General features: G+C 36.9%; 1 protein-coding gene across 2 annotated transcripts; it reads right to left on the reverse strand.

Annotated features, from left to right (window-relative positions):
* Positions 1 to 4832: 4832 nt before the first annotated feature.
* On the reverse strand, positions 4833 to 22253 carry LOC101734738 (cysteine-rich protein 1). Of its 2 annotated transcripts, none has more exons than XM_031895100.1 (4): positions 22178 to 22253; positions 12070 to 12164; positions 8394 to 8448; positions 4833 to 6606 (listed from the first exon to the last, which is right to left on the reverse strand). In XM_031895100.1, exons 1-4 carry the CDS (start codon positions 22218 to 22220, stop codon positions 6515 to 6517), a joined length of 285 nt encoding a protein of 94 aa, XP_031750960.1. In that variant the 5' UTR covers positions 22221 to 22253; the 3' UTR covers positions 4833 to 6514. The 2 variants fall into 2 exon arrangements, with proteins under 2 accessions (XP_031750960.1, XP_031750959.1); XM_031895099.1 differs by having other exon boundaries at positions 8388 to 8448.
* Between the last annotated feature and the right edge of the window lie 205 nt (positions 22254 to 22458).

Genomic DNA, 22458 nt, shown 5'->3' on the forward strand with positions numbered 1-22458 from the left:
ATAGATATAACCTACACAAAGCTTTTCACTTTTCACTCAGGTGAAAGAAAGCTTTTAAAAACATGGAAAACATTTTGGTTATGCATTTTTCTATTGGTTTGATTACCATTCTATAAACCTTTTATATTTCTTTAATGGTATATGGGTGGCCAAAACTGCACACCATTTATTGTACACTAAAGAATTATACTTGCATCCTTTGAATCAAATGTTTTTTTTTTGCTAAGATTCTTTCTAATATCCTTTTATAGCTTTTTTTATAGCTTTTATTAGCTTTGTATATTTACTATTATTCCAAAAACCTAATACGTTATTGATTGGCCTAAAATGATACATTGATTTTAATTGGACTACTCATTACATTGCCCTACATGCTTAACTTTATATTTATCCACATTAAACCTAATCTGCCATTGTTTCTACTCTACAATAGTGTCAGAATCTTTTTTGTAGTGATTGTTTGTCAGTCTTTGATTTTACAACTATACAAGTTCACCTACACATATGGACACCTTATACACCAAGGGGTATATTTATCATGCTGTGTAACAAGTGGAGTAAAACATTACCAGTGATGTTGCTCATAGCAGCCAATCAGATGCATTTGCTTTGATTTTCTAACTGTTGAAATCTAATTGCTGATTGGTTGCCCTGGGCAACATCACCAGTAATGCTTCACTCCACTTTTTGCACAGCATGATAAATATAACCCCAAGGGGCTGATTTACTTACCCACGAACGGGTCGAATGGAGTCCGATTGCGTTTTTTTCGTAATGATCGGTACTTTGCGATTTTTTCGTATGTTTTGCGATTTTTTCGGATTCTGTACGAATTTTTCGGATCCAATACGATTTTTGCGTAAAAACGCGAGTTTTCCTATCCATTACGAAAGTTGCGTAAAAAGTTGCGCATTTTGCGTAGCGTTAAAACTTACGCGAAAAGTTGCGCATTTTTCGTAGCGTTAAGTTTTAACGCTACGAAAAATGCGCAACTTTTCGCGTAAGTTTTAACGCTACGCAAAATGCGCAACTTTTTACGCAACTTTCGTAATGGATACGAAAAACTCGCGTTTTTACGCAAAAATCGTATTGGATCCGAAAAATTCGTACAGAATCCGAAAAAATCGCAAAACATACGAAAAAGTCGCAAAATATTCGTTTTCAAGTCGGAACTTTTCCAATTCGGGTCGGATTCGTGGGTTAGTAAATCAGCCCCCAAGTGTATAAGATTTTGGTGTGAAACAAAGCTTGCCTTAATAACAGTGTACACAAAATGGCGGCTGCCTGCTTGCTGTGACTGTAACTTCCAAGGCTGAAGGGGAATAAAAATGATATAGGGGCACATTTACTAACCCACGAACGGGCCGAATGCGTCCGAATGCGTTTTTTTCAAAATGATCGGTATTTTGCGATTTTTCACAAAATTTTCGCGACTTTTTCGTAGCCGTTCCGAATGTTTCACAAAATGTCGCGACTTTTTCGTAGCGTTACGACTTGCGCGAATTGTCGCGACTTTTTCGCAGCTTTCGCGCCGAGTACGAAAGATTTGGATTCATTCAAGCTTCAGTATGGTGGCTTTTCTTGGGCCAGGTTGGAGCTGCAGGGTGCCATTGAGTCCTATGGGAGGCTTCCAAAATCATGCTAAGTCTGAAAGTTTCGCCCGCCGCTTACGAGCGCTCAATACGAAAAAGTCGCGACAAGATACAAGCGAATCGTAATGGCTACAAAGAAGTCGCAACTTTTCGCGCAAGTCGTAATGGTTACGAAAAAGTCGCGTCAATTTCCGAAAAGTCGTAAAGGCGACGAAAAAAATCGCAAAAAATACGAAAAAGTTGCAAAATGTTCGTTTTCCAATCGGAATTTTTCCAATTTGGATTCGAATTCGTGTCTTAGTAAATCAGCCCCATAGTGTAAGTATGTAGTATTTTGCTCTACTAACATGATACAAAGGATTTGGAATTATTTCTTAGGGTGACAGGTACCCTTTAAACAAAATAGGGATTGTTTGAGCATATGTTGCAATATATTCAAGCTGGCCAACTACATTAAAGTCATGCCTGTTTTGGCCAGTCTTACATTCATTTAATGATGGGAGCTACAACTTGAATCTGGCCACTGCTCCTGTAAAACTTTATCAAAAAAGGGAAACATCTGATGACCAATGTTTTGCTTATAAGGTGAAGCTAACACATTCCTATGCTGATTAGGAATCATACCAAGATATTTTAACATGCTACCAGCTACCATCTTTTCCCACCAATTTAGCTTCCTTTACCTGCTTAACCCCACATTGAACTTTTCTTCTGTAATCCAATACTTTTTTTTCTGTCCCAAGACTATGCTCTGTCAATTCTTCAAGAAGGGCTGGTGTTTGATAGGCTGGAGATAAGATTGTGACTATTCCGGATGAAAGGAAGGTGGGAAGAGAGGGTGAGTGCCCCTCCCCAAAGCCTTAGCATTTTCCCCTCAAGTCTTTCTGGCGCATGAAATAAAAGTCAAGGAGCCTAAATCTTTGCTTGCCGTCACTATCATTTTTTTAAATGCTTTCCAAAATAACATAACTTTTTTAAATATGCTGGCTGCTAACATGCGTTAGGGCTTTCACAAATGAAAGAGCAAAGTACTAAAATGGATGCAAAATTGAGAGCATATTGACATTACTCACAATGGTAATTGTACCCACACTTGCCTTTAGCAAGATGCAGCCAGGTGCTCCTCTTGTATGTATGTATGTATGTATGTATGTATGTATAACTTTATTTATAAAGCGCCACAAGGGTACGCATCGCTGTACAATCTTACAAAATACAAAATAACACACAGGGAGGACAAGTGTTATAATAAATAAATACAATAAATATATATATAAATACAAAGGTAGTAAGTGCCATGTGGTATGAGACACAGTAGGAAAGAGGTCCCTGCCCCATAGAGCTTACAATCTTTAGCCTGCTCCAATGAATTCTATGCTATTGCACATATGTAGGTTGAGGAACCCTGCAACTACAACCAGCTTTGACTTGACAGGAATTCCAGGGTTCTGCTAATCTGTTGTGTTCATGAATGCAATGTCCAGTTGAACTGAATAGTTATGTCATAGTTAAGTCATTAGTGACCTCACAAAAGTGATGTCTTGTGCACTCTGAACTAACTTACACTACACAACCTGCACATGATTTACAAAAGCAGGCATTTGCTTATATTGCTGCATTGCACAAGAGTTGTTGCAGAAAACTGCATTGTGGAGAAAAGACACTAAAAACAGTTATAATGCTTAAAAAGAGTCTACCAAATGACATCATAATGTGACTTAGGCATAATGTGATTTAGTCACATAATCTCCATGGGAATATTAAATCGCAGTAAAACAGATGCTAAAAAAAGAGATTATGGAACATTGAAAATAGTAAAGAATTTGCATGCATTGCAAAATGCTGCAGTGATTGCATTGGCAAGTATAATCTTTATTGGGACATAGCAAGTACAGGAGGAATACCAGTATGAAGCATAATATGGGCAATTTAACAGTTGATTTCGTTATTTCCAAAATCTTTATTTAGTCTAAAATGCAATATGTTTAAAGTTATTTTACTTAATATCAAGTTAGCATCTGTTTTTATGTTTCAAAATGTTCCATATGTTACATCTGACTGCATATACTGTGAATACGTTTTTTTGCAGGTTAGAAACATTAAAAGGTTTTGTTTATTCCTTGGAAGTGGCGAATGGTATACTGCAGTAAAGAAAAATGTCCCATTATAATTTATCAATTACAAAAAATATAATACAAATACAGTATTAACAAATTACTGTGCTCTAAAGATGGTGTGCTGAGCTTGTGTCTGTGCTGGCATTTTTTGCTAGTGTCGCTTGCATTATAAGCAAACATAGGGGCTTGCTCATGCTGGTATACAGGGTTGGACTGGGGGGTGCAGTACCCACCAGGGCTGCCACCGCACGGGCCCCGCACCCCCCAAGAGACCGCCACCATGGAACCCAACCCCCCAGGCCCCCACTGCCCACCCAACCCCCGAGTACACATACTTAGACATATTGGGAGAGGGGGACTCGCGGGCCCCAGAGCGCCCAGTAGGAATCGGTTCTGGGTCGGCGGGCCCACAAGGTTTTTTCCTGGTGTGCTGCCAGCCCAGTCCGACCCTGCTGCTATAGCTGAAGTTTTTACTGTATTAGTTGAATTTTTGATGCCCTCTTGTCTGCTAGGCCAGGTCCCTTGGTGGCTTCTTTTATGTTCCTTGTTACGCTTCAGTTACTGGAGGAGAAAAAAGTTGTCACCACAGGGCCACTGAACTGTAAAGTTTCCAGCAAGCCCGGGACTGTTAGCAGGGTCAGCAAGACCTTCATAGACGTTAGGGGCAAATATAGCAAGAGGAAAATAATTCTCAAGGCACCTCCTTATATTTATGTAAAATAAGGCAAAGTGCCCCTTTAAAGGCATCCATGAAATAGTTAATTGACCAAATAATATGTCAGTTCTTGTTTTGTATTTATTTCTTCCCCAGATAGATGAAACAAACTGTTTTTTTTCCTTTAGTGAATTTACAAGTTCTTTACAGGGAGAAGTCACAGATCTGATTGAATGACCAATCTTCCTCTTTAATGCTGTGTTTTCAAAAGGCTACTGTAGCTGTCTAATCTAGTAGCAATCACATCTAAAGCTGAAAGAGCAAATGCATTACTTCTTATAATTCTTGATGCTTTGCTTTTGGGATTTTGCACCTGTGCTCATAAAAGTGTGTAGAGGAGAGAGCATTTAAAATAATTAAAATGAACATTCAGTAATCTTTCTAACAAGGTAAAAGAAGAAAAGGAAAATTCATTACAATTTTATATTCAGGATATAGAGCATTATAATACAGCATGCTTCAATTCAATTAAAGCCATATTGTGCAATTTTGAGATTTTACACAAATATAACTAGACAGTTGCCGGTTTGTCTGTGTTCAAAGTATGTGTTCACAGCTAAATAAACAGGATGGAAAACCTAAGGAAATCTTAACCTTAAAATCATATAAACCTTGCTTTAATATGTTTAAATATAATCATGTTTAATTTTATTTATTTATTGTTAAATGCATTTTAACAAGAACATCTTCAGGAAGATCACTGCCAGCAGGTACACCTACATTTCAGATACAAACAATTTGGTTTCACCTGGCCCAGGCTGGCAATCTGTGGATTCTGGCAAATGCCAGAGGGGCTTCTGTAGGGGGGCTGGTGGGGAGCTGTTTGGGCCAGGGCCCAGACCTGGCCAGTCCAGACCTGGCTTCTACTATAATTATGTGGTCAGTTCTCTAGGGGTTAAACACACTAATGCTTTTGCTATGCACATACAGTATACCCTGTTCTCCCTTTCCTTTTACCCCATGTTTTCATTGTCAAAATGTTTTATGCCCCCATCCACAGCTCATCAGATCTTCTTTTTTCTTCCACAATTTTCCTTTACATGTTGTAGCTGTGTTTAATGAATTCTGAAGTCTCTTTTCTGGATCCCAAGGGGTCTTTCTCCTGGCCCTTAGAAACCAGACTTTTTATCTGTTACCAAGTCTTGTGCCAGCTTTAGGAACCTACTGTATAGGATGACCAGAAAATACAAAATTGTGGGGATTCCTTTGCCAAATTACATGTTTATTTAATTTTGTAAAAAGTAGTAAACAACTACTACAGGAATCAACAAATTTGCAAATGTTAATGCATAATTACAATTAAATTCACAAACATAAAAAAATACAGAAAGTATTCATTGTGGCATTTGCAAAGGTTTAGACACCCTAGTAAGTCAATATTTAATAACACCCTCTTTGGCACAGATCATGCCTTTGGATCCAGCAATATGACCCTGTTGTCTGATAAAATACCATCATGGATACTAATTATAACACCTCTTCCTGCCCAACACATTATAATGTATTTATCCTCATAACGAAAAGTCATTGAAGTAAGAAAACATTAAGGGACAGATTCATGATCCATTGAGTACAGGTATGGGACCTGTTATCAAGAATACCTGGGACCAAAATATCTTTCTGTAATTTGGATCTTTATACCATGGGTATACTAAAAAATCATTTAAACATTAAATAAACCCAATAGGATTGTTTTGCCACCAATATGGACTCATGCAGCTTAGTTACCATCAAGTACAAGGTGCTGTTTTATTATTACAAAGAAAATGGTAATCATTTTTTTAAATCTTAATTATTTAGCTTAGGTTTCTGGCTAACAGATCCCATACCTGTATCATGGCTGGGAAAATACAAAACATGAGCGAGTTCAGAAATTCATGTTTTCTGGCATTACTTTGCCCAATCATGAACCTCAGTGGGTCATAAATGTGCCCCCTGTGTAAATTAGGCAGCAAAATAATAAAGGTCTCTTTTGCACCAAAAAAGAAATAAAATGGCAGGTTAATGCATGCATTTATTAGCTAAAAATCTGTTATGTGCAGAAGAGTATGAGACAATTTGCCCATTTCAAACTTCATGTATCCAGAACACTAACATCTGTCTTTGTTCTCTGCTGCTGGTATGGCTGAAGAAGACACTGTTGTAGCATGTGTTGAGGCTCTTGATGTTGAACCACGTGCTCCTTAATTAAAGAAAACAGTTTAGACTTTAAAATGAGATCATATAAAAATACTGCAGGTCTGAATAAATGACTTTTTTTCACAAATACGTTCCTTAAATGTAGATCCACCAGAGCTTCCCCAATGTATGCAATTAATGACAAAAATCCCCAAGTACATTCCTCGAAAAAATTCTTGATTTTTTTTCAAAGGACAACTAAAATGCTAACAAATCGTATAAATATTTTAGCTCAGGAAAACAAATATGTTCAAGAATATTAAGGGACATTAACTAGGACAAAAAATAAATTGCATTGGAGAGACATAATACAATTTTAGATGGATTTCAAACCTTGTACGGAGTGCCTTTTCATGAATTCTTTAAAAAATCTATACTCTGTAAAGGTGCCCATACATGGTCAGACATTCTGCTAATTCAGCTTCTGTTCAGTTTGTTTAGATACTGATTATGTTGGTGTGGAAGATTCAAACATCTGAAGCACATTTTATTATGGATACTATCCAAAGATGAACGGTCTCCTTGGAAGATGGTTTCACCCTTATTTAATTTTATTATTGGCTTAGGGCTAAATGTAAGAATCTGCCTGATTGGGTCCACCCCTTGAATTCATGGAATGGTTGACCTCGCCATACAAGTGAATCTTTTTATGTATGGCCATTTGGGTCAGTGTTATGGACAGAGGTGCTTTAGCCATGAGGGAAGTTGAGTAACTTTCTTCACGAGGCAGCACCCCACAGGTTCCAGGGGGAGCAAAAAGCTGCTCTATAGAGTAGAGAGTCTTTAAGAGTTGAAATTTCATTTTCTAAATCTGAATTTCTGCTCTATTAGTGGTATGAGCTCTAATTTCACATTTTAATAAATCTGCCCCTAAATGCAAAAATATTCCCCCCCCCCCCCTCAGTTTCCTGGATTAAACACCTGTACTGTATATGCTTGTGTTTGCTCAGATACATTTTTCTGTATTCAGCAATCACATGCATCGATGTGTATGCATACACTTCATTATCTACATATCCTTGCTCAAATGCAGCAGCGTTAAGGTGTCATAAGCTCTTAAACCCATAAACACTTGGATTCCAGCAATGTGACAGAAATCAATGCAGTGGGCAGTATTACTGTAGCAAAAATGGGATGATGTATAGCATTCACAGGTTCTTGCATGATTGCCAACATTGCCAACAAAAAAATATTTAGTACAAAGTTAAGTGCAGCAAAGAAATGGGAATAAATACACCAGCTCAGTAAGTATAACTGACAGTGTGAAATACAGGGAGACAGCTTTGCTTTCTTGCCAAATATAGACTTTGTTCTTAAAACATTTGGATATTTCCATGGACAGTTATTTCCAAACACAATTTTTAATGGAATTGCCTATAGAATTTAGAGACAGAAGACAACTATATCACTATACCACTCCTTGTAACAGATAGTAATAGGCAGCATTAAAGAGGAAACAAAATGGGCATTTTGTTTCCTCTTTAATGCTGCCTATTACTATCTGTTACAAGGAGTGGGAAATATTTCTATCACACTTTTCTCCTGTTGTAATTGTGAAACTTATTGCACTTTAGACAATTTCATAGCAATCTCTGTAGCAAGTGATATCTAAACAAGGCATAAACTCGACAATCATAATATTACTTTTATGTTATTATACCTTTTGTTAGCAAGCCAGTATAACTAGGAAGCAGAAGAGAACATCAATCTGTATGCTGACAAAAAAATAATTCATAGATATTGCTAAAGGTAAATGAATCAGAAATGTTGAATAAAAGCCAATACCTTTACCTCTTGGTCCAAAGTGCAGAAGATAACACCGGTTACAATATGGCTTATCATCATACTGGGTAGAGAAAAGAAAGGTTATATTTAATATAATTACTTCTAAAGTTATTAACAAGTTGCAGCAGCCTTGTTAACTTGTAAACAGCCACCCAGAGCAGGGCTGCTTTAATAAGTGGGCAGATGGGGCATTTGCCCATGTGCATCATTGTCATTTTAATTCTTTTTTGCCACTCTGCCCTGAGATTGGTAACCACTACCCCGTTAGCCCTCCCTTACTGGGCTGGGCAATTAATGACCGCTGGGCAGGAATTGACAATATACTGATTACATACAGTGCACCCATAATATGTGAGATACAATTCTATCAAGCCACAAGCTTCACACTGCGTAATTTTATGGAAACACAGAAAAAGATCTGGCTGGTCAATCTTCTCTGACCACTAACAGGTGGGAAACCTGTCAGAGGGCCCTGTGGCATTAAAGGGCCTGGACCAACACTGTTCCAATTTGTGTAAAAATGAATGGACCAGGTTTGGGCAGGTAGTGGGCATTGCGAAGCATGTTATATAAATAAGCATTGTTACAATATTTTTGTTTTAAATTATTGATATTGTAAGCAGTATCTGTCCATTATTATGTCTGCACTGCTGCTTCTGACTACCAGTACAACATTACTGCGGTAGTGAGCTCTCCTCCGCCAAGACACAAATCCCAAGTTTTTAATAAAAAAACATAAAAACCCACAGTGCATTGTGTGTTCTACAATTAACAGTTGTATTTATACAGGAGATTTAGAATTCTGGGAAGATCTGACTAGAACCCGAAATAGGGCTCTTAAAAAAAATAAAGTCTTTATTGCTTTATTGTTTTTAAAACAAGACAGATCCAGTATCTAAAAAAACAATATACTCAGAGTGCTCTTCTGAGCACAATGTTTAATGAGTTCTATAAGCTGTTGTGATGAGCTAATATGTATATACTGTCCTATAAAAGCTCTTACTCTGCAGACTAGTTCTTGTTATGTAAGACATTTAACTGTCATCAGAGTAAATGCTAAAAGAAGTGTGTCTGCTTGTGACAAACACAGCGATCAGACATAGGCCAAGGGGCTTTTCCCTAACAAAGTGGCCATCTGAGAGATATTTCTTATCTTGGTACTTTGTCTGCTCCATTTCCTACAAGAGGCATTATTCCCCCCCTTGTTCAACATGAGTGCAATGAATAGGGCTTGTGCTAAACATACATTTTGTCTATTGTTTTAATCATACAAATCCATGGTTTTTTGTTATTTCTTGAGTAAAACAAGACAAAAGGGAAATTGAAGCTATTCCATGTTTGATCCTTGTGAGGCAAATAATTAGATTCCTACTGCACACATAACCCCCTACATAATGCACTTCTCCTATCTCTGCACTTGTAATCCAGTTATCTTCAGCTCACTGCAAGGAGACATTGGGATAGGGAGTGGCACACAGGGATTTTGGCACAAAGCCAGGAAAACCAGGAACAAATTGGGGTTAGGGTTGCTACTCTTTCTATACTGGCCTTAATATTTTTTTTCCCCTACATTGGCACCAAACATTATCTTTAGTGGCGAAGTGGCAACCCTAATTGGGGTTAGTAAGGAGCCTGCAATAGATGTGGGTAGCAAAGCTGCAGTTATGTCTGGAGGACCCATTGGAAGGTACATGGACCTGGCAGACAGAAGGTCCTGCAAGAACCATTATCTGGGAAAACCTTCTCAGTACCCACTGACAGAGAAGATTGAGATAAGCTTCCACAAGGGCTTATATTTTCTTGTGTGATGTGAATATGGTTTATCCTTATAATATTCATTATAATATTTAAGTTCTGTCTTTTTTGTCTGTGGGACCCACTAATTAAATTTCTTCCCTGGGCCCACTTTCACCTTAAAGCAGCCTTGGCCCAGACCACACTAAGCATGTGAGTGTCAATGAAACTTCTAATAAAATCCAAGATGGGGAGCTCCTGTTACAACTTTAAAGGCATGAATCATTACTGCTGTAGAGATGCTGAAGCTTTAGGCTGGTGCAATAAATGTGGTATATAAAATATAGCATTTCCAGCCATAGTTATTGTTAGGGTTTGTAGTTCTCATTTAAGACAGAATGAAAGATCTGTCTAACAAGTTAAATGAGAGAAAGGCTCATGGCACACAGGATGTATTGGTCAACATTTTTTAACTCAGTGTGCATTTTCTGGCCAAAATGACAAGAGATTTTATGACAGGCTCCTCAGCCATATTTGGATACTTCTTTGCAAGCTCAAAGTTATTTGGATATAATACCTGTTGTGTGCGATGAACCTAGATTCTTCTTTCCTGGCTATTTGCTTATTTAAAGGGGTTGTTCATTTTTAATTATTTGCAGTTTTTGAATTATTTTGTGTTCAGCAGCTTTCCAGTTTGAAATGTCAGCTATCTGGTTGCTAGAGTCCAATTTAACCTAGCAACAAGACAAGTGGTTTGCAAGAGAGATAGAAATATGAATAATGAAAGGCCTAAATAGAAAGATAAGTAATAAGCAATAATAACAATAAAATTGTAGCCTCACAGAGCAATAGTTTTTTTGGCTGCGGGGGTCAACGACCCCATTTGAAACCTGGAAAGAGTCAGAAGAGGAAGGCAAATAATTAAAAAACTATAAAAAAAAAAAATAAACACCAATTGACAAGTTGCTAAGAATCAGCCATTCTATAACATAGTAAAAGTTAACCTGAAGGTGAACCACTCCTTTAAAACAAAGAAAGTAGAATTCCTTCTTAAATCCATAACTAGCAACCAGAATTCTCCTCATTTCTGCACCCTACTGAATGTGCTTCTAAAGGTTACTCAGCTTTTTGTTTTCAGAATTTAGGCAATGGTGTGGGCTTTCAGCAATCCAAATGGCCACCACCATGCAGGAAAGTCTTTAGCCAAAGATACAAAATATAAATTATAGTGACTTAGCAAGAAAGAACTACAATTGGGTTAAACCTAAACTCTTTGTGTCCTTTTATTTAAAATTTAGCTATAATACCATGCATCGGTACAACATCACACAGACATCCTACCATGTAATGATGCTGTGTGAGTGCCACCATCTTGGATCCAGTACTGTAGGAGTGGTAGCATTGGCCAATACACATGAATGCACATGACAGGGTCACAAATGGAGAACTGTACTGCTATGCTATGTATAGATCCATGATTCTAATTTATAAATTAATCATATCATAAAGGGATTCATCTGTATGCTATGATCAAATATTTGCTTTTATTTGCAAACTTAAAGTAGGTCAGTCAAAACATATTGGAGGTTAGTTACAATGGAAGTCAAATATTTTAGTACCTCTATGACTTCTGTTTGCAATTATCTTCTTTCAATTTTTATTTTTTCATGTGAAGTATATACACCCTGACTTGCTGATTGCAGCCTTTGTTTACATTTTGCACACTGCATGGGGCATTGTAAATGCAACTTACAGCTTTGAATACACACACTGCATATGGTAAAATGTCTGGCTACTAAATAAGCATCTATATCCTTATTTTTAGCTTTACAGGCATAAAAGGAGGTTGTTGTTAGTGCTTAACCTGACAGTAAAGTGAACAGTACATTGATTTGCAGGCAGTGATGCAATCACCTCTATAGCAACCAAGGGTAGTTTATGAGCTTACCTCAGCATGCTGGCCAGCAGTAAGCTGCCGTTTGCACTGGAAACACTTCAGGCATAAAGGATGGTAATCTTTGCCAAGTGAACGTTTTCTTTCAGCTATTCCAAAAAAACAAAGCAAAAGAACATCATATTTAATCAACATTTATCTATTAACAAAATCATTTATATAATAGTGGTTTAATAACTTTCATTTTTATTTTGGGGCTTGAAAGTTAACCCTAAAGAGTAATTGCCATTATAAATGAGCTTTTAGTGAGAAACTATTATAAAAGCATTAACAAAATCATATTTGTTAATGTGTTTATATTTTTATGTATCAATGGACCTGCAGCAGCCAAAATAATTTAGTATAATGGTGTGATTTTCCTCTACTGCAAATTATTAGCCAATTTGTCACCAATAAAGGGACAGAGACCTTTTAAAGCAGAGTTTGTAACACAAATATTGTGCTACTATAATTCTTTGCTATGTTAACAAGGGTTAAATCTTGATGAAAACTGTAGTCCAATAACCACAAAGATTGATTCTTAAAGCCACACTGCACAGTAAAGTGTTTTCTAAGTAATCAAGGGCCAGGAATCCAATGAATACAAGGGATCTCTAGTGAGAATCTCTCAAGCTCTGTTAACTCTTGACTCTCTTCTTGTGTAATATCATTATCACCACAGAAGACATTAGACATTTAATCCTAACTCTGAACACCTAACACCACTGTAATTTCACCGTAAAAACAGTATATTAGGTAACAGAATGAATAATGTGCTAGCAGGGATTATTCTCATTTGACAAGTCTCTTGCATCTGTAATTAAGTATAGGTTGCCTTCTTTGGAAAGCTAAGGAGAGGTAAAAGTGAAAAGTGATTTAAGTCCCCTTTAACAAGCGCTTAGTGTATGCTCTGAATACTTCCTCTTCAAATGCATTACATCTACTGATCAAATTTTAGCCATTTAGTCTTTCGTAGCATGAAATGTGAAGTGCCTTATAACAAATGCAGCAATTAAATGACAACAAATTAAGTATGTACATAAAAGTGTTCATCAAGAAAATGAATTGATTGAAATTATTGCTTCAACAAAGGGGACTCGATCATCTATCTTAATGGCATCTTTGCCATTATATCTTAAAATATGGCCAAGCATTTCATCTAGGCACTACTTAGCTCTGCCCATGCTTGCATGGGTTTCCTTTGGTTTCCCCCAACACTCCAAAAACATATAGGCAAATTAACTGGTACAGGTATGGTATCTCTTATCCAGAAACCCATTATCCAGAAAGTTCTGAATTACGGAAAGGTCATCTCCCATAGACTCCATTATAACAAAAATTGACCCTACTATGTGTAAATGTAAATTGCATGTCATTTCATATGTATGTCAGTTGATAATATATTATAATTAAACATTACAAATCCGGCGCTGTCTGTAGTAGTAAAACAGTTTACATGAAATTTATATGAAATGACTTTCTAAGCTGCATGAATCCATATTGATTGCAAAACAAACCTATTTGGTTTATTTTATGTTCAAATTATTTTTAGTATGTTTAGGGCACGATAAACCCAGCTTATGGAAAAAAACGTTATCCAGTATCCAGAAACCCCCTGATCGCAAGCAGTCCAGAAGATAAATCCCATACCTGGATTTTAACAAAAAATTGTTGTCTTTAGTTGATGGTTGCTACTAGAGTAGCAGTTTATCTTTTGGATATTCAAGAGACCACAAATTACTTTTTTACCCACTATGCCTAAAATAGCAAGTGTCTTGTAAGGTAAAGTCTTCCATTTATAGCTGAAATGTCCCAGAGTATACTGCTCTAGTAGTCATGTGATTACTGCAAATCTGCAAGTTTATATCCCTCTTGCGATAAATAACAGTCTGCTTCTGTTTTGTTACTGCTGTTTGTTTTGTATTTTCCCATTAGCACTGTAAGATGAGGCATTGAAGAGTGGAGGCAAAAAAATAGAAAAACAAATTTTACTTTTGAAAACAGAAAGTTGAAACTGCATGACATTTCTTATTACCTGAAAGGCAAACCAGCATATACAATAGTTTGCTTTAAATTGGTTATATAACATAGCTTTATTGAACTTTCTCTTTTATTGTAATTCTAAGCACAATAATAATAAAAGAAGATTTTGTCAAATCAACTAATAACTACAGGGCTGCTCATAATAAATGTCAGATCTTGATTAATATCTCTATAACAATTCATGGTTTTATAATGACTGGGTTGGCTTATCACATGCAGAAGTATAATGCTTTATTCCTGCTCTTGATTAATAAAGGAGTTCTATGCTTTACCTTTTTTTACATCTTTTAAAAAAGTATTGTGAATATTTAGTACAAGTGGCACAAGTAGATGTTATACATACTGCATTAACTGGTACATGACTTTTAAATTATGAATATTTGAAAAGATATTGGTATTTATCTAAAGTGGAAAAAATTGTCATATTGTCTTTTGAATTGCATTGAAAGTTTTTTGCCTGTTAGAGTCTCTAAATATATCTAGTTATCCCTTAAAGGGGAAGGAAAGGCTAAGTCACTTGGGGGTGCTAAAATGTTAAGCACCCCCAAGTGACTTGAATCGCTTACCTCGTACCATGGGCTGGTGCCCCTATTAGGAGAAAACACCAGCCTGGGGTACCTGGGGCGATGCGCTTCCTCATTCCGCCTTCCATTCCCTGAGACTCCGAGTCCGTAGAGTGAAAAAGCCGACTTCTCTGTTAAAGTTCGGCTTTTCACTCTACTGCGCATGCGCGCGCAGCGAGAGAGGAAGGAGGAAGCGATCGCTGCTACCCCGGGCTGGTGCTGTTTTCTCCATACAGGGGCACCAGCCCGGGGTACGAGGTAAGCGATCTAAGTCACTTGGGGGTGCCTAACATTTTGGCACCCCCAAGTGACTTAGCCTTTCCTTCTTCTTTAAGACCTAAGTCAAATGCTCCAAAATGGGGTCACTAACTAAATAATTTCACAAAAAATTGGATGATAGATAGATAGATAGAGAGCGAGATGATAGATAGATAGATAGATAGATAGATAAAATAAACAAAACTCCAACTACTGTTGTTATCCTGAAATCAAATGAAGAGGAAAGCTCTCTTCCTTTCCAGGATTAGCTTGCCTGAAATTTTGTTAGAAATCATAGGGACACTTACATAATATTGTATCTTATCTTGGGACATATGAGGGAAAACATGTGCCATTGACCTTGATAGGGTTAGGTTAAAGGAGAAGGAAAGTCAAATCACACTATTAAATAGTACTACTATTGCTATGTAAAAACACTATATTCCTGGCTTGCCTAATGAACGATTTACAGAGATACACCTGCTACATTCTACATACTTGTTTCAGTGAACGGCGCCGCCATCTTTAATAAGGCATGCCCACTCCCTTTCCCTCATTGTCTCTACTGCGCAGGCGCCCCTCAACATCCTCCCTGTGTACCCCCCGCGTCCTTCTGTGTCTCCCACCCCCAGCAGCTGTGTCCTTATATGTATCAGATATCTGTATCCATAACATACATCCTCGTCTGCACAACCCCCTCCCTGCCGCCCCCCCCCCTCTTGTCACACGCCACCCGCTTGGTCCGCTCACTTCCTTTTGTCAGTAACCCACCCCCCCTCGCTCATTCACTCCGCCCGGTCCGCTCCCCCCCACCAGCCCCCCCCCCCCCGCCGCTCGGAACTGTACCCCCTTGCCTCACCGGCTCAGAGGTGCTGAATGGAGACTCAGGATTATGACCCGCTGATTATCAACATTGCACATGCGCCACCTCTGTTCGCAAGTACTCAAGTCTGGGAAGGAGAGAGGCATCATGGGAAGTTTATTTACACAGCTCTGCGTTTTTTTGTCTGGTTTGGCTTCAGAACCTGTAAACCATCACTATATGGGGAGACTTAAGGGCACCTTTGAGACAATGGATGGTAAGCCTGCAGCTTGAGATTAACTCTTGTGTAGCCTTTCCTTCTCCTTTAAAGAGGGAGTCCATAGTGATAAGCAAATCTGTCCCGTTTTGCTTCGCTAAAAAAATTGCAAAACAGTGAAAAGATTTGTGAAACAGTTTAAAATTCACAAAACGACACACTGTACAATTTTTTTTAACCATTTCACAATTTTTTCTGCAGTTTTGCAAATACAATTATAGGATATATTATCTACAAAATCAATATCCAGAAAGCTGATTTTTTAATTTCCTTTTTCTCTATAATAATAAACCGCTAACTTCTACTATCCCAATTAAGCTGCAAGACAATCCTATTGTGTTGATTTAATGTTTAAAATTTTTTAGTAGACTTTTGTGTTCAGGCAGTCATAAGGGAAACCTCGCTCAATATTGCTAGAGCATGAAAGCTCAGGCAAATATAAATGGGCGCTTTAAAGTATGGTGATCCTAATTACGGAACAAAAAAAAAAAAACCCAGGTCCCAGACATTCCGTGAAACAGATCCCTTACCTGTATAATTGATAATATAATTTTTGGTACAGCAACTATTCCTTGATGCATAAAAATGTGTTTTATTGGTTAGAGAGTTTAATAACAGTTGCTGTCTTAATCAATGTTGCTAGTCACAGCTTAGGCAATTGTTTCACATTTTCTTTTTTAATTACATTAAAAATAAGACACCATTCCAGCTAAAATAAATTAGGAAAAGTAATAGATTAATTTATCTATCATGATACAATATAGCTGAGGTCATGTTATAGTTCATGCCAAACCTATTTGTAGATAATTACTGAATTAATATATTACTCACCTTTTCTAGACATTTAACTACACTGATTTAATTAAAAAAGAAAAATTAATTCTTAAAGTCACATTCTGACAAGAAAATGGACCTTAGTGATTAATATTAAGTCAAACCTATTAACCTGAAAAACAACAAAGAAAAATAAAAAAATAAATAAAAAAGAGGTCATTTAAGACCATCAAGTGCAACTGGTGTTGTGCAACTTTAGGGGGCACATTTATCAATGTACGATTGGGTACGATTACAAAAAAATCATATTTTTTCTGACTTTTAGAACTGTGCGTATTTTCTGCAATTTTTTTCGTTAATATCCGCAACTTTTTCGTACTTTACGACAATTTGTGCGACAAAATCTTATTTGACGCAACGAGCAAAACATTTTCGGAATTCATTCAAGTTTCTGCATTGTGACTTTCCTTTGGACAGGTTGGAGCTGTAGAGTGCCATTGAGTCCTATGGGAGGCTTCCAAAATCATGCACAGAAGGATCAAAGTCAGAAAGGTTTTTGCGCCATTTACGATCGCTCGGATACGAAAATTTTGGATCGTACCGCGATATTTTCGTATGACCAAGATGCTAAATTTTCGTGCTTTTAATACACATTGGAAATTATCGGATCTGAAATTTACCGTATATACTCGAGTATAAGCCGATCTGAATATAAGCCGAGGTACCTAATTTTACCTTAAGAAAACTGGAAAAACTTAATGATTCGAGTATAAGCCTAGGGTGGGAAATGCAGCCGCTACTGCTAATTTTCAATAATCAAATACCAATAAAATTACATTAATTAAGGCATCAGTGGGGTATATGTTTTTAAATATGTATTTCAAAGAAAAACAGTAAATTGGAGAAGAGAGTGGAGAAGAGAGTCAACAAAAACATTATGGTATCAACAATGATACCTTAAGAGTACTACCCCCATAGCTCAATCAGCAACCAAGCTAAAACACAGAGTTAAAATACTTCAAAACCATGTATAGTTTATAGAATATAAAGTGCAACGTCTAGTGCAGAATGGGACAGCCATATATAGTTTATATAGAGTATAAAGTGCAATGTCTAGGCAGAATGGGACAGGTGAGGATGGAAGATGATTCGAGTATAAGCCGAGGGTGACTTTTTCAGCACATTTTGGGTGCTGAAAAACTAGACTTATACTCGAGTATATACAGTAATACGAATTTTTGCAATCATACTTTTAAATGTCCAAAATTCGGACGTTGGTAAATGGGCCCCTAGGTGTACTCGTTGCATGAAAAAAATGCATTCTTTAAAGGTACGTGTATTCAGAGTCACTCATTGCAAATAGCATAGTCGGTGACTGTCATTTTTTCTATTTCACACACTTTCAAGAGGAAGTTAATCACATCATTGTTTTCTATTTCACACAGTTTCAAGTGAAACATCATTGTTTTCCAAGAATTCCCCTAAATGGGGTGCTGGATCACTTACTGTTTGGGAAAAATAAAGAGGATTCATGGAAAGAAATGTCAGATTAAATTTAACATTTTTTTGAGAAATAGCAATATATTCTCGAAAATTTTGTAAAATATTCTCAAATTCTTAGAGAAACGTTTGTACGATCAACAAATTATTATGACTATTAATAAATACATCAATGATCAAATTTTATGTGAGTTTTTAAAAACAAAAAAATCCAATTTTTAGTAAATCTGCACCTAACAGATATTAGTGAAATTATAGTGAGGATTGACATTTTCATAGGAAATGTTTTTGTTTTTTTATATGGTCTATTTCAAGGAGTGACTACGCAACTAGAATGCTTTATGTTGTGTTTTTTATTATGAAACATTTCTTAACACATCAACAAAATAACTAGTTAATTTATTTCTGTCAAATGAATTTGTGTTTGTAACTCAAGCAAATTTACCAATAAGAATATTTAATTTGTGACAGGAAGATAAGTAGACTTCAATCTCTACTAAAACATGTGCCTCCCTCCCCCCAACATCCATCCTTCTTGTATTCAAGGGGGTAGCCTCAACCTGCAGCAATTTGTTAATCAAGGTCGGCAGTGTGCATAGTGTGAAAAAACACATTGCCTTCAAAATAGTAAATGATCCTTTTATCTTTAACAGTTAAAAGCTAATGATGATGTTGGTCTCCCAGTGTGGCTACACAGCAACTGCTCACTCTGGCAAGTAATTAGGCAATGAGCTAATAATTGCATCATTATTAGTATCATACTGCCATGTCATAAGGCTGCATCCAAGCAGTGGCTCTCTGAAAAAAAAAAATCTCCATGTTACAATTTTGAGAGTCTATAGGCTTGCCAGCTACCTTGAAATCGCTATTGCATTAAAGAAAAAAGAAAAGGTAAAAATCACTGGGGGTGCCAAACAGGTTATCTGTTTTCTACCTTTGGGAGAAAACCGCACCAGCCCGGGGTATCAGCAGGCAAACAATCCTTTTCTGCTTTTGTGTGGCTTGCACGTGTGCAGTAGAGTGAAAAGCTGAACTTTAACAAAAAAAAAAATCAGCCTTTTCACACTACTGCGAATGAGCCGGCATTGGGATTTTGAAGAATGAAGACAGGCCGAAGAGAATCGCTCCCTCACGGTTACCCTGGGCTGGTGCGGGTTTCTCTTAACAGGAGCACCAGCCCAAGGTAAAAGGTAACATTTGACACCCCTCATTGATTTGTACCTTTCCTCCTCCTTTGAAAATCACCTGGAGCTATCATGGATTTATGTATTTATACAGCTGACTCATTTTCAAGTTCCTTACTTTTGAAGGGATATTATTTAGGAAGGACAAGTTAGGGATATTATTTATAAAGCAAATTAATGAAGGTGCTTTATCATAGCAAAGTACCTATTTATTGTATTAAAGGGAACTAGATCGTTGTTCAATATAAGTTTTATAAATAGGGTGTGTGCTGAACATCTCTTGTTACAGCCCCTGACATAGGGTGACCAGATCATTTGAAAATTCAGGGACACGTCTAATAAAAACATGTTGCAGGGCAGCACTGATTGTATTTAAAATAAACTGCAATCAATTCAGCCCTGTTGGCTGTCCCTGAATTTTCAATTGATCTGGTCACCCTTCCCTGACAGCCACTCCCCTACCCATTTGGAGCACAAGCAGGGCACCTACCTTTGTGTGCCTTTTTAGAAAATACAGACTGCTGTTTAAATATAAACAATTTAATCAGAGCAAACAGAGAAAATTAACTAACTTTGGGGGTCGTGCAAGGTACAGTAGATAATTAGATTACTAGTGCACAGATAAACCCCAACATAATGGACTTATGTTTATATGTAAGTCAATATAGTCTCAACAGAGGGGGGCGGTCATTTTTTTATACAGCTCATCATTTCTACTAAAAAAATTTTTTAGGATAGGCAGGATGTATTTCCAGCAGTTCTATTTGTTTATTTTTATACAGGTATAGGATCTGTTATCTGGAATGCTTGGGATTTTCACATTATTTGGATCTGCATACCTTAAGTCTAGTAAAAATTATTTAAGCATTGATTAAACTCAATAGGTTTGTTTTGCCAATAATAAGAATGATATCTTAGCTGGGATCAAGTACAAGCTATTGTTTCATTATTACAGAGAAAAAGGAAATCATTTTAGTATGTTTAAAATGGATTCTGAGAGAGATAGCTTTCTTGTAATTCAACGCTTTTGTGTTAATAGGTTTCCAGATAAGGGATGCCATATCCATATAGGGATATACATGCTCTCCAAGTCTTTTTACATTTAACTGTGGCTCACAAGTAAGAAAGGTTGGAGACCCCCTGCCCTAAATCAAGACATTTTGGTGAAACTTTACTATCTAAAGTCATACCATAATCCTTCACCTACTTAGCAATAGGAAGTGAAATTTTTTGTTGAACGTTTTTTTTTAGACCTTTTTTTTTTGTCTGCTCACTAAGCAAAACACATTTGTTACTCTTACCATTCTTCTAATTCATTAGTTGTTCAAAATGTTAAGCTTTATACTTACACATTACAGTATATTTATTATGATATATGTTAATGAAAACATATATATTAACTTAGTGACCAACACAACTTGACATTTCAAAGACCAACAAAACTTGAAACTTCAAAGTTATTAAAGAAGGTGCCTAAAGGTGTGGGAAAGGGTTTTCTTGTGGGGAAAGGAATCCAGAGTAGTTAGGATCTTAACTTAGGATTGGCCACAATATTCCCTCTAAGCTGTGCGCTCATGCGTGTGCATACAAATTCTGAGACCGATGCACACAGAATTTTGTGCGAAAACACAACATTTTGTATTTATTCTGACCCAAGCACATGATTTTTGAAAATGTGCACGCAAATTTGAAATGGGTGCACAAAATTACTTTTTTGCGCACATAGCCAAAAAGGTATTAGTGGGAACATTGATTGCCCACCTAGAGCGGGGGAGGGGTTACAGTTAAGAGTATGGATTGCTGAGCACTGGAATCCTGACCTGATCGCCCGCCCATCCACCCCCCTTGGTTCGAGTATTGTATGCTGTTTATGCACTTATCATGCCTTGTGTGTTACGTTGCATTATGACTCCCAGTTTCTTATTTTAGCACAGTTTTACAATATTTTTTATACTGTATTGCACAGTTGTAGGCTATTAACTAATTATGTCCTTGCCATTTGGTACAGGTTACCATGGTTCATTTTACATGCCCACTGTGGCTGTGGTGGCTGGGATTGGGTTATTTGGGTTATTTGAATGTTTTGTAATGGCATGGCAAAGATGGATTATCTTGTTTAATATATCAATAATATCCAATATCCGTGGCTGACCTCCACCCATTTAAAAGGAAATCTGGTCTCAGTATCTTCTTTATAGTTACTGTACACCACCAAGTTTCTGCTGGTTAAGATTTATAAGCCTACATAACCGCAACCTACCTCCACAAAGTCTCCTAATTCTGTGTAGTGCCTACAAACCCAATAAAGCATTTCTTTCCATAATAAATAATATAAACGGGGATGTCCAAACACATACATAGTTTTTACCCTTTACCCTGTCTTAGGATTCTGGGAGTTATTAGAGATGCCACGTTTTTTTAAAAAAAATATAACCAGCCTTTCTCTTTTTTATCTTTCTTCCCTATGAATAACATTGGCATCAAGCATCATTTTTACCAGCCAATAAAATACTAGCCAAGTGGAAACCTTGCCTGTACAGATGAAAGGCTGCTTTAAAAAAAATAGATGAATCCTTTGTTACAAATAAGTGTCAATGTAATGTTGTTTATAAAAGATGTTGGGATGCATGTCACACACAGTATGTTGTATGTACAATATATTAGCTTTGCGAGATAAGTTAAAGAAACGGTAGGAAAAAATAGTAATTAAACAGAAACTTACCAAAATAAACTGGCTTTGCGCAAATGGGACAATATGAAATCATCTTTTCTTCAGTTGTATATAAAGTAAGCAAATGATTTTGGGCTCAACTGACAATCTTTGTTTTTTTCTTGTGTTCTGCTTTGTGGCAGGATGTTGTGGTATGTAAATGGGGCTCTTTGATATTGATAAAAAAAAATTGAAGAGAGAGCCTTCCTTGTAGCAAGTACCTGAATATCTGTGGGTTAAGCAGAACCGTTGTTGTGTATTCCTTCCGTCAGAATATTTTCTTGTCTTTTGAC

The sequence above is a fragment of the Xenopus tropicalis genome, chromosome 1 (assembly GCF_000004195.4).
Source record: "Xenopus tropicalis strain Nigerian chromosome 1, UCB_Xtro_10.0, whole genome shotgun sequence".
Classification (NCBI taxonomy): domain Eukaryota; kingdom Metazoa; phylum Chordata; class Amphibia; order Anura; family Pipidae; genus Xenopus; species Xenopus tropicalis.